Source organism: Bactrocera oleae, chromosome 3, assembly GCF_042242935.1.
Source record: "Bactrocera oleae isolate idBacOlea1 chromosome 3, idBacOlea1, whole genome shotgun sequence".
NCBI lineage: Eukaryota > Metazoa > Arthropoda > Insecta > Diptera > Tephritidae > Bactrocera > Bactrocera oleae.
This window is the reverse complement of record NC_091537.1, coordinates 76,455,458-76,469,252: the sequence shown is the minus strand read 5'-3', so window position 1 is coordinate 76,469,252 and position 13,795 is coordinate 76,455,458. Positions and strand designations below refer to the sequence as shown.

At 31.2% G+C, this 13,795-nt stretch overlaps 1 protein-coding gene and 1 long non-coding RNA gene across 3 annotated transcripts; one reads left to right on the top strand and one right to left on the bottom strand.

Annotated features, from left to right (window-relative positions):
• Nucleotides 1-18: 18 nt before the first annotated feature.
• Nucleotides 19-13,795, top strand: Akap200 (A kinase anchor protein 200). Of its 2 annotated transcripts, none has more exons than XM_014243401.3 (5): nucleotides 19-315; nucleotides 8,838-9,009; nucleotides 9,801-10,190; nucleotides 10,270-12,406; nucleotides 13,556-13,795. In XM_014243401.3, the coding sequence occupies exons 2-4, from the start codon at nucleotides 8,854-8,856 to the stop codon at nucleotides 12,283-12,285; spliced, it is 2,562 nt and encodes an 853-aa protein (XP_014098876.3). In that variant the 5' UTR covers nucleotides 19-315; nucleotides 8,838-8,853; the 3' UTR covers nucleotides 12,286-12,406; nucleotides 13,556-13,795. The 2 variants fall into 2 exon arrangements, with proteins under 2 accessions (XP_014098876.3, XP_014098877.3); XM_014243402.3 differs by having other exon boundaries at nucleotides 21-315; nucleotides 9,810-10,190.
• Nucleotides 170-1,833, bottom strand: LOC118683513 (uncharacterized). The gene is made up of 2 exons (XR_004979362.2): nucleotides 1,367-1,833; nucleotides 170-1,032 (listed from the first exon to the last, which is right to left on the bottom strand). It is a non-coding gene; the product is annotated as an uncharacterized lncRNA (long non-coding RNA).

The window sequence follows — 13,795 nt, the reverse complement described above, 5'->3', positions numbered from 1 at the left end:
GAGAGATAGTCTCTATTTATCGCATAACAAAACTGATAACTGCAATTGATAATTTCCTTGTGCATTGTCCGGCAACGCTTATTGGCGTCTTTGTCGTCGCATTATATGCACCGCCTTTGGATCAAGCAAAGCGTTTCAATTCTTCAGTTACGGTCGAAATAAGCAGACATTTTTGTTTGAAACACTGTGAAGTGTGAAGAGAAAACGAATATAGAAAAGAAAGTTTTTGGAGTTGTTTCGAAATTCGGGTGAAAAGTGATATTTATTATAAAGACGCCGAATAGAATTAAGTTTAATATAATCTGAAAGGAGCAGGTAATTAGAAAAATTTGATTTTCAAAATTAAAGTTTTAGAATTTGCTTTGGTTAAGAATGGTATGAAAAGTGAAGTTTATAAAAGGAGTAGTGTATGAGAATTGAAAGAAAATTCTGTATAACGATATGTGTAATTAAAGAAAAAGTTAGCTACCGGAGTGGCAAAGCTATAGCAATGCACTTTCAAAGTTAATACGTTTTTCTTTGTTTAACTGAAGAAAAATTGATGTTATAGTAAAAGTAAATTAAATTACTTCTACCTTTAGTAAGTAGTTATAACCGGAACATTACTAAGTAGCATCGTACTACTAGAAATACAACACGACAAAGTGGATTGTCGACGGACGGCCGTGCAAAAGCCATCTCCACCCCTCCTTGATTCCTGTCGTTCATTATCGTTTTAAGAGCTGTGAAATGTGTTCAATTTGGGTGTGCCTTCCGCAGCTCTGCCAGAGTTGCGGTCGCGTCGTCGCCAAAGGCGAAGTCACAGGCGCCGGTATAGCAGCAAGTTGGATTATACGGCTTTGTTGTTGCTGGTGTATTGCACCGAATTGAAGTCGACCATCGCTGTCGCCTTCGCCTTAATACTTCGTGTGTATTTTCACTCGTTTGTTGCGTCCATATGCGAAGTTCGTTCATTCTACTCGTTATTTATCGTTTATTCGTGCAATCGCTTATTCCTTTTTGGTCCTTTTTGTTTGTGTTTTCTTTGTATTCCTACGATTCATATAAGTATATACTTTTTTATTAAAGAGATGGTGTTGAAATAGCAAAATTTATACAGAGATGAAATACTTGAAACATACATATATGTGTAGTTTATTATGTATATTGGGTTTATGATTTTTTACACATTCAATTATATACATATGTGTATGTATGTATGAATAACTTTAGATAAAAAAATTAAACCTTTTGCAAAGCAAAATAATTATTAAAATGACTGATCGAAACAATATCATAAGATACATATATAACATTTTCCTTAATTTAATAATGTTACTAACATTAACGTCATATATTGCAATATTTATCGTAACCAGTTACTTACATTCAACAAAAGGGCGTTATTCCTCAAAATAAGTTTCCATACATACATATGTATGTATCCAAGTTTATATGTAATTTGCGCAAAATATTTAGCTAGCTATTTGCATGTAAAAAGTAGAAGTGAATATAGTTAACATACATAGTCAAATAAGTATGTATTGGTTCAAATAATGATATTCTTAAATAAAAATATAATTTCATAATTAATAAAAATAACGGCCCAGTATAAGCTGAATATTTATTATGACTATTCATATTATAGGGTAGAGTTACATAAAATCTGTAGATGTGATTTTCTAATATAAACTAGTTATAGGTACATATGTAGTTAAACCACTGATAACTAGAGTTAACTAAGTAGTAAAGATTTGAGTTATTTGCTTGCCGAAACTACACCATTATTATAAAACCCAAAAGTAATTACTCAACATAGTCAACAAGCAACTCCTTACTATTAAAGTTTTAAGTGTACACTCCGTAAGGATTAGAGGTTTCTGCTTTGAGAAGTGTAATTTAATTGTTATGTTGTTGTGCTGTATCGATTGTCTGGAAATTATCTGTAATCGAAGACATCTATGGGGATGTCAAGGAAAGGATTTGTTTTAATGTGGTCGTACAAAAGGGATGGGCGTTGGCACTTCAATGTCTCCATTTGTATATTTAATGTATTTTATTAGCAATTAAAATGTCTTCTTCTGAAATAATTGATCTAATCCGAAAAATTTCGGATATGTTTTACCTGTAATCGATTCCTAAAATATTTATCTTTTAAAACACCATGATGGTAGCTCTGTTACATTTTATTGTTATTTTTGTTGACGTGACAAAAAAATAGAATCAAGGAATAAAAAATCAATTAAAGACGTTATTTAGTAAAAACTATATTGTGAGTATATAATCTTAGAATATTTGTTAAAACTTGTTATTTTGTTACAATTAAGTATTATTTGTAGAAGAAATGGGCCGAAGAAAACCCTGCATCGCGGCAGAGCTGAAGTTTATAAAAATTCGTAAAATAACCGTTATATCCAAAAGGGAATTTCAAAAATTATATAATACTTGTATATATAAGATTCCAAAAAAGTCCCAATGTTAACAAAAAGACCACGGAACAATACGATTGGCTTTGCTTCAGCGAATATCAATTGGACCGGTCAAGAAAATAAATATGGCAGGTGGCGATGGGAAAGATGGGTTCGACGTCCGAAGAATGTTGAAATGAATCCCCTCTCGACGACAAAAATATGTAATGGGGATGTTTTTCGTGTTACGGAGTTGGGCCGCTGTTTTGGATTTGGGAAATCATGGACCATTATCACTTGGCCGGATAAAGAAATCCGTGTTCGTTTCGGAACTGTCTTGGGAACGGATGAAATGCTTCTTTACTTTGATTTGGCAGTTCCAGTATAACTATAACCCGAAGCATATCTGTTGTGTGGTCAAGACTTGGCTGTGGAAGATGGTAAAGGAAAATTTGAGATCCATTAAACCACGAAATAAGGAAGAATGGATAAAAGTCCAAGAGGCGTGGTATTCAATACCGATTTCAGTCTGTAAAGCTCTAGTGGAAACGCCGGAAAGTGCGCCTATAAATAAAGGTTTTGCAACAAAATTGTAACTTATGTATATGGACTTTTTTAAATATAATAGTCTACTACTTACTAGTTTTGGTTCCATGATTCTATTTTATTGTCAATTGAAATTTCTGACAGTTCCTTTAAAAGTTGTCTGCTGATAATACTGATCGATTAAACCAAGTTCCTGTATAAAATTTTGTTACTTGCGAAGGGTATTTCGCTTCGGTGCTACCGAAGTTAACGTTTTTTCTTGTTTTAAGAGTGTTATTAAATACCTAAGTATGTATGTTTAATTTATGTTTCTTGATATTTGTATGTTTGAATATTAATGAGTAATGTGGGACTGTGGAATATACAAAAAAAAAACTTTTTGCAAAAAACGATTAGTTTTAGTTTCTCCTAATCTAGTAATTATACCAGCAACGAAAGTTTCATTGCTAAAACAATAAAACACAAAAAACTGTAAATCATGCGGTATGTATGTACATATGGTATATACATATGTTGATTAATTATTAACCCTTATTAAACCATCACAGATAATAAAGTTTTACTTCAATATTTTTTTTAGCCATTGATGTATGAACTTATAATTGGTGTGTAGATACACCTCATATGTATATGTTTATACCAAATTTATTTAAAAGCTTATACATATAAAGCCTTATACACATAAGGCTGATTACACAAACAAGATTGTAATGTGATCAGTTATATTAATAAACAACTTATGATCTAGAAACGATTGGATATATTATATTGTTTATCAATAATCTATTGTGGTTGACTTTTTTTCATAGGCTTGAGAATAATGCAGCTCGAACTTGAAAATAATATTGTATCAACCACTTACTTTGTTTATGGTTACATAATTATTTTATGAATTGCATTCTACTTGCCTTGAGATATAGAATTCTGCCCTTAAAGTAAATTCCAAAGTATAAAATTACGATTATAATTAAAATTTCAATACATAAAAATATTAAAAATTATTCATCGGAGTGCAAAATTTAAATTTCACCGGAATTTTTTTTCTTGATTTGAGTAAAGCAATGTGATCATGTTATATATTTTACAATATGTATGTACATATGTGCATATATTCAAATAGCGTAATAATTTTTGTAAAAAAAAATTGTACAACATTCATAAGAAATGTAGAGTTAGTATATTGAAAAAAATATTTAGTGCTCCTTCAGATTTATTGTTGAGAGGTAATAATAATAGAGGTCAATTGCAAAATTTTAAGATTGATATCTAGTTATAATTTATATTTTTTCTAAAATTGGTTAATTAAAAAAATTAAATTTTTTTGCTGTGCCATTTCTTAGCTGGGGCGAGATTGATTGAGGCTTAGACATTAGTTATCCGTATATACTATAATAAATACATACATATATACGTGCCACACATATGTGTGTGTACATTTATTATATTGGTCAATGAACGTGGAAGAAAATGCTTTGCGTTGGACTTTTCGCTTACGAGTTCAATCACATGAACTCGTGTGGCATCTGTTTGCCGGTTCTAATATGTATGTTTGTACATATGCTATAGATAAATTATACATAAATAGTTATATGTACATACATACATATACAAACATGCGTATATGATCATACATATAGAAGCGTGTTTGTCTTCGTACATTATTTTGACTGCCGGTTAACTTGTCGGCTTTTCTGCTGCTCATATTTTGGCGCTTAACTCCATGTGAAGGTCAATCGTATGAAAGTTACGTACTAGCTCCTTTTTTATTTTATTTTAATAAGTTGACAAAACAAAAATTGATGCAACGGTTTTTTGCGGTATAAGCGACATAGGAGGCCTTTGTACTAACTTCCTTTTTTTTTGCCAATTTATAACTTTAATGAACTGTATTCTTTTTATGATTCCCTACTGAAATAAAACATGGTTATCTTCCAAAAGCAATATGTCAAGGCGGTGTCGTAACGGCAATTAGTCACTATTATGAATATAATTCGTTTTACCGCAGTTTACATACCACATAACGTTTCGTATATAAGCATATAAATAAATATGTATCTATACACATATTTGTTTTATCCACCACCGCAATAGATATCAAAACGGGGAAAATTGAATGCAGCCAACCGGAAGTAGTGGGAATGGTTATGAATTATTGAATAGTATTAGCCATTTTATTTCATATACTGTGGTCAGTCGCCATAAACCAAACAAAAAATAGTATTTTTAATTCTACGAAAAAAAGTGAAGTAATAAAGTATTTTAGTGTCAAATATGAAAGTTTCTGTACATATATTTATCAATATACAGTGGGTTGAATAACCGTTAAGCATACATGTTTATTTATACATACATACATAATAATTACAAACACCAACTCGGCCCTGTTTTAAGTAATGTTTTTATTTTTTCCTATTAAAAATGTGCGTTAAATATGCATAATAATTATTTTAAAATGTAGTTTCTTTACTAAAATGTGTTCCTCTTGAAAATATATTATTTCTTTCTTGTAATATTAAGGAACATTATTAAATTACTTCTAATATTTGGAAACTTTTATTTTTAGGCTTTTTTAAATTTTCTCTAAAAAATTGTAACGAGGAAAGTATTTTGGCAGATACTCATAAAGTAGATGTATATATGTATGTATTGTATGTACATATATGAATAAACATACATAAATATGTATGTAGTATAGTAAAGCGGATATTACTATTTGAATACTTCCTAAATGGTTATGATAAATTATGTTGAGAATTTAAAGCAATAATTCATAACAACGACGAAGAATGGGCAGCAAAAAAAAAAAGAATGCACTCTTGGCAGCGCACTTCATAATTCTTTGATATTGTAGACTCCGTAGACTCAAGCACTTTTGATGCGGCTTTTGATTATTAAGAATCTCCTATATCTACTTTTTTAGTTCCTACATATATGAATATATCTAATGAAATGAATTATATGTGAATAATTTTAAAGAAATAACTATATTTAATATATGTACAATATACAATACATTTTATATATGTTTGTACATATATACATACATATGTATTCGTTTATAAATACTTTCGTTCAAATTTGTCAGGGTTGAAGTACAATTTTATTTATTATTTTTTTCTTATACAAAACTAACTACTTTGAATAACAATAATGTCAGATGCATAATGGACGTAAATTTACAAACACCACAAAGTGTCGGAAATTAAGTAACAATGGAGATATGTATATCATGGCCTGTGACCACTAGAAATACAATTATCATTGTTATTTGATATGATATTATTGTGTGCCGACTGACATGTAGAATGAAATCATTTGAAGAATTTCGATTTCTCCCGTTATTTTTTTCAAAAGCTTTATTAATCTACAAGCCGTATAAAATAAATTGATTGCTTTTTGTTGAATCGAGCTTTTAAACTAACTTTGTTTTGTAAACGTCATTTTTATCTTGAGGTTTCAATAATTTATATCAATCGTTGTAATCACATTTCATTTCAATTTGATTCTCTTAAAGCAATTTTTGAACTTATTTTAATAAAACAAAAAAAAAATAACTACGAATTAACTAAATGCAAAACTAAGTATTATATAAAAATAATAAACTAATAAAAATTTTAATTTACATATGTATGTATTTATTTACGTAACTAAAATCATCAAAAAAACGTAAATATGAATCATGTATAATCAGTTTACTTAAAGGAATGCTAAGTGAAACGCTATAAATTGTTTCGATATTCATTCTGCAAACTCGTTGACCAACACAACTAAATTTATATTTAGGGCCTTCTGAATGCTATGTATAATATGAATGATTGAAGCGTATTTCCTTTCTTTTTATTTGTGTATGTAGTCGTAGAAGTGATTCATTGAATTTTCTCGCCTAAAGGGTGGTTTCTACAGTGAGTCATTTTCTCACCCCAATTAAATTTCATATTACAATTGCTTGATAGCCATTACATGCTAAGTTTTATTTCGTTTATTTTCTCTTAATTAGGCTATACATGTATATACTTTGTAATAATAATGTTACATACGCACGTGTAATACTAAAAATAAATGACTCCAATGTAGAGAAATCTTCTTAACATTGTTATTTTCAATTTAATCAGTCGCCTTTTGTAGATTATTTATGAAAACATGTTTCATTTTATTTCTCGCTATTATCTCCATTTACGTTTCATTTTGATACGGAAGTGTAAAATATCGTGGACGGATGAATGTATGTCGCTGCTTGTGTATATGATTGTGCGTTAAATTGAAAAATTAAAAAATCAATACTCAAATAAATAGTAAATTTTTACGGCAAAGAAAAACGCGTTTTGCTGTAAAGTGGGTATTCTATTCATTCTATCTAAAGTGGGTATGTGCATAGGTTTGTATAATAGGCTATATGTTTAAAGTAGAGTAATTGAAATCACCGGAAAATATGTTGAAATATACAACTAGATAAAGAAGCTAGTTAAACAAATAACGAATGGCCAAGTTTGAGTGTAACCGAACATTTTATACTCTTGCAACTTGCAAAGATCAAAGCCGACTAAATACCTTAGGTGTTGGCAATATTAAAAAATGTAGCAAAAGGGTTCAACTTCATTGTTCGACGACATCGTGAATGGATTACAATCAAATTTGGTATCATATAACCTTTTGGTGAAGGTCCTAGACTGCCTTAGTTTTATCACTGTGTTTTATTTTCTGTCAGCGAAAATTAAACTAAAATCATCCTCAAATGAGATATATATGACATAAACTCAACCGAAGAGGCTAAATTTAGTATATTGAGTTGATGTGAAAAACGTTCCCAACCAAGTCGGGTCTACGTAACCGGAACGGGCGCGGATTTTTTCCGACCAAGTACTGTCAACTCGGCAAAATTTTGCCACTACAACAACAACAACATGTAAAAACGTCAACCAAAACATTGATATTCATTATATTAGTAATATTGGGCTTAGACCAAGACCAATTCCTTTAAGAAAACGTGTCCACTTAATTTCATTGAAATATCACACACCGAAAAGTTGGATATCACTATACAGGGCATATTTGGGGCTAATAAATGGAAGGGCTGATTGCATTAATTTTGGACATTGCTCAGATATACTTGAGAACTTATTTTCAAGCAATTTTATAAATACCATGTATATTATTAGGCCAAAAGGGGTTTGCACTGTTGCGCAAATTATCAACTCGGTGTGTCAGACTACACCGATGTTTATAAGAAATTGTAAATATATACATGCGCAGACTTACATACATATCGTACATTCTTTTTTGTATGTAATATGATTCATAGTATTTGAAGACATGATATACCTACATATGTACATATATATCATTTAATGTATTATTGTGTTGAAGGTCCATATACTATGTACATAATTAGTGTAATACATAGAGTTGAAAATGCATGCCTTGCGATACGATTGAAACAAAGAGTCATGTACTCGTATTGCAATTCGTAATCAATTAGGCAGCAGGCATTGCGGGCTATAGTTTATTTACATACATCCGCTCTGCTCTACAGACACTTGAGTTTAACGAATGCGTGATGCATCTTGTACACTAAAGGCATACATACAAATGCAGAAATATATTTTAGTAGTTTGTGTTCACATTTTTACAGCATTCTCTTACAACAAGTTTGTGGCCTGATAAGAAACTTACAAAGCCAATGAAATTATATTGTTTTTTTGTTTTTATTATTTTTTTTTGTTTTTAACGATTTACAAAATGTATTTTCGTCTGCTGGTAGATATTTTTGTTTATCGAAACAGTCTATTATAAATAAAATAGCCTCATTTAGAATATTGCCAGTTTGAATGGTTCTATGATACTGGGTGCATTTGAATTTATCTCTAATGCGTTTTAGTACATTTGTATTTGTTATACATATTTCAGGCGTCAAAAAGACAATATGGGTAAGACTCAGAGCAAACGTTCAGTTGATATAACCACCGAAACCAAGAAAAATCCAGATGAAGATGTTACCGGCAAGTTGGAAAAAATTGAAGATCTCGATCAAAAGCAAGTGAATGGCGATGCAAGTTCTCAGGAGAATGTTGAAACGGAGGTATATAACAAAATATATATTCAGTCAAATATATGAACATACACTTGTGTTTAAACTTACAATCGGGATTGCAATTTTCGTATTTAGGAATTTAAAAAAATTTTAATCCCAATTTTTAATTGAAGAAAAATCAGAATCTCAATCTTTGGGCTTAAAAATTGATATATTATATTTTAATTTAAATGTAAAATTTAATTTTGAATTCCAAACATCTTGGATTAAAAATTTAAAAATGAAAAGCTGGGATAAAAATGGAAAGATTTACGTATGTATTTCTAACTGAAACACAAGAATTAAAAACAAATAAATATAAATAAGACAAAAAGAGCTAAACAAGATTGATATATTATTAAAAAAAACTAACTTTTTAAAAAGACAACCATTGTTGTAGAACACGAAGTATGCAAGGGCGAAAAAGTTTAAATGCTGAAAAACTGTTTTTTTTTTAATTTTTCATTATAAGCTTGAGATTAAAAAAAATATATATATTTTTCAATCTGGTATTTAGGATTACATTTTTTTTATTTTTCATTCTGGTATATCAGATTTAGTTTTTTTGTATGCTTCAACTGGGTATTTGGGGTTAAAATTTTAAAATTTAATTAAAAGGTTAATTCAATTATTTTCTTATGCACTATTTTAAATTTTTAAATATTTTGAAAAAGTACATATGTAGATATGTGTATGCATATCATAAATTTATATGGCCAATTTTACATCAGGATTAAATTTCATACTCGTTTATTTTATATTGAAAGACAAAATATTTATTGTTATTGTTTTGATTTGAGGCATTACAGAAAAAGGATGGTGATGAAACTGAAAATGACAAAGACTTGACAACCGAAAAGAGTGTTGGCGATAATGATAATGGTGCACAAGATGGTGGTGGTGATAGTAATACGGGACAAAGTAATGCAAGTGCTGCGGAGTCTGCTTCTAAGGAAGACGAATCAAAGGATGGTAATAAAAGCACTGAAGAAATTTCGCCACTCTCTGATGAGAATAACAAAAAGCCCAAGAAGGAGAAGGTCAAAAAGAAATGGTCTTTCCGTAGCATTTCATTTGGAAAAAAAGATAAACAAAAGCCAGCTAAGGCCGAGGATGCGGCCACTGAAAATGCGGCAGCTACAAATGGTGATGCCACAGCACAAGTGGGTGATGGTGCTGGCACAGAAGAGGTAAAATTTGATACATTAATTGCATTATTTAATTTTATTTGTATATTTAAATTCTCTGTTTTATTTGTTTCTTTAATAGACGGCTGAAAAAGTGCAAAAAGATGGAGCTGCCGGAGATTCTGAGGAGAAGAATTCTAATGAGCAGCCCACTGAAAATGGCGAGAGCTCTGAAAAAGAAATGAATGGCGAAAAAACGTCAACATCTACTACACCAGTTGAAGAGCATGCTGCAAAGGAAATCTCTTCCAATGAAAACACCACCAACATCACAAACAACACCACCGAAACAACAAGTTCAGTTGTAATTGAGAATAGCTCAACCACTGCCACTGAAAATAATCAGACTGAGAAGCAAACTACTGCCACTATCACTAATTTAGCTGCAGGTACTCTTGAAAGTGCACCTGCTGTCGTGAGTAATGGTGATACAATCGAGAATAACGGCACTGAAACGTTATCGACAGTCGATGACCAGAAAGATCAAGTAACAGATAAAGCAGCGGACTTGATGGGTGAAACGTCGGACGTTGCCGAAAAAATTAAAAGCATTCCAAATGTTGTAAACGAGATGTCCGATAACAAAGGTGTGCATCAAAATGGTACGAGCGCAAATGGTGACGAACTCGAAACTGAAAATGAGTCCAAATCACAAGTTGAGGTAATATTCCAAACAGATAAAGCTGCCCTCACAGATGAATTAGTTACTTTGAATACCGCTACTACTTCCTCTCCATCCAAAACAACCCCTATTTTAATCCCTGACCCCACCATCAACACCGAATCGACGTTGAACGAAATTAACGAAAAAGTCGAAATAAACAGTGAAAGTATGATTACAGAGTTGACTGATAAACAAATAGAAGAAGCGGCAGTGATTACTGCTGATTGTGCTACAAGCGTTGTGGTAGACGTGACTTCAAAGGCAATCGAACCTGAATCAACATCTACAGTTTCAGTTACAGATCAAACTGAAGTCGCTAATGTTGACACAGGTAAGGTTGAGCCTAACGAGCCTGTAACGGAAATTGATACGAACGCAGATCAATACAAAACCGAAAGCCAATGTGAAGATACAAGCGAAGGTTTAATTGCAGCTGTAAGTGCAACGTCAACGGCTACTGAATCCCCAAAACCTCCTCCGCTACCTGTTTCCCCTCCACCTTCACAAGTATCAGTTTTTGCGTTCAATGATAATAATCAAGTTGAGGAAGAGGGAATATGTGGCACTTCCACGCATATTGCTGCTGAAAAGGAAACATCAGAGCTATCAACATCCGCCATAGTACAACAAAAAGATGCCGATGATATACCAAATTCGCAACTTTATACTGAAGAACCACAACTATGCGTTGAGGATGCCGCCCAACCTTTCACTGAGAATGTTCAATATTCTATTGAGCAAGCCAGCAATAACGAAGATATTAAAAGCGGCACTATTCCCTCTTTAACGGAGACTGCTCCTGTAACATCTGCGCAAAGTCCTCAATCCTATTTCAGTGACCATTGTGACGTTTCTGAAGCGTCAAAAGTTTCACTGGAACAAGTGGAAGAAACTCAACATAACGTATTGACCGTCGAGAAGGATATCGCTGGCGACACTCTTCTCAATTTGACAGAAGAAGTTGTAACAGTTCCTGAACAAGTTTTCGATAATACTGAAGACCAGTTTGTAATGGCGGCGGCAGCAGTTGTAGATGAGATAACTGAAAAAGCTGTAGAGTTAATTCAACAACAAAAAGATATCGAAGAGAATCATCCGGATATTAATGAATCAAACATCAGAACAACAAATGAAGCTATTAAGACTGATAATGAAGATATCGTAATGAACCCAATTGAGGATGGTATTGAAAATAATGAAGTCGTCTCCTTGCATGTGAAGGGTGTCTCGATGGAGGAAATTATTGAGAAAATGGAATCGTCTAATATTAATTGCGAGAAGACAGATTCTGATAAGAATACGCAGTTAACTATTGAGTCACACTTACTTGATAGTCTAAAAATGACTGATAACCATCTAGTGGAGGAGGAAAAAGACTTTGCTACAGAAATGTGTAATCAGACTGTGGTCAGCGTTAATGAGATACAAAATTAATGTTCAAGCGATAAAGAAACACAAAATTTTATATATATATATAATAACGAACTATAAATACAGCACTTTATAAAAGATATGATTAAATTCGAAACGAAAACATGCTGTTTGTGCATCCAAGGTGAATACCAAAATTCAAAACTAAATAAACTAATCGCATTGTTAGAGGTTTAGAAAAAAAATTCAAACAGAATGACATTGTTTGCTAGAAATAAACACATACATACATGCATATATATATCATATGCCATTTTGTTGTACTTGCTTTTCGATAACTGATTGCATGGTTCATAGCGCTGTTATTCGTATTAGATGAATTGATTGGCCGATTGATTTAAAGAAAATACCAAAAATGTTCGCATTTCGGCTAACAACATCGAAATATCTAAAAATGTTTGTACTGTCTAAAATGACTGCAACTATATGGGATTTTTCATATATTTAGGAAAATAATATATAATTTAATGTTTGAGTAACTAAAACTACAAAAAAAATATCAAATTAAGTAATGAGTTATTTTAATACATATATTTGTATTGTAGATCAACAGATTTAGACGCGAACTGAGGGTTCCTATTAATTAAGAAAAGCATTTACAAAAATTAATTGGTCAACAATTCATTCGTAAAATCGTTACTAACAAACGCCTTTGTATAACATTTTTGAGCTACGCAACTAAGTAACATTTTTAAGATGTGTATTAACCATTTGTTTATTGTTTAATATACATTTTCTTTCGATACATATTCAAAAAATATTACACAGTAATATGCAACAAATGTCTAAACCAATTTAAAAATTTCTATATACATACTTATCAAAACCACTCTATGTTTATCTTGTCAAGCAAAATTGAAATTAATAAAATTCATCTTCCGAACTCGAAACATTTTTCTACGAATAACTGTACGCATTTCAGTAATGCCCTGCACCAATGCAATCACTCATATTAAACGTAAAAAAAAAAAAAATAAAACATCTTCAAATGTGCTGTATTCTATTCGCCTTACTCCTCATCCCGTGAGTGTCTTATTTTTTTGTTTTTTTTACATTTACATGTGCTAACTCTTTGATTAGTGCCAAATTCCTAGACGCCTTTCCCTTCTCTATATTTAAACATTTTTGTAGGCATAACTTTGACGCATTATTCATATGTTAAATTTAAATATGGAAACGTTTTTTTATGATGTTTATTTATGTTTCATTTAAATAAACTTCTAGTTTGCTCTTATAAAACTTGTTTCTATTTTCTCTCAATTTGTTTGTACAGGATATTACTAATGCTAAGGATCTAAAGGAGAGTGCTGCGGCAGAGGTCACAACACAGGATCTTCCCGTTATATGCGAATAATCCTATTCATAATTATATTATATAAACGAAAAACAAAAAAAAAACGAAAGAAATACATTTTTAACATTTACATATTTTAATCATTTTGTACAACTTCATATCCCTAATCCAAGATTATATGCAAAATAAAGTATACACAAAATTTCTAAAAACAAAAAA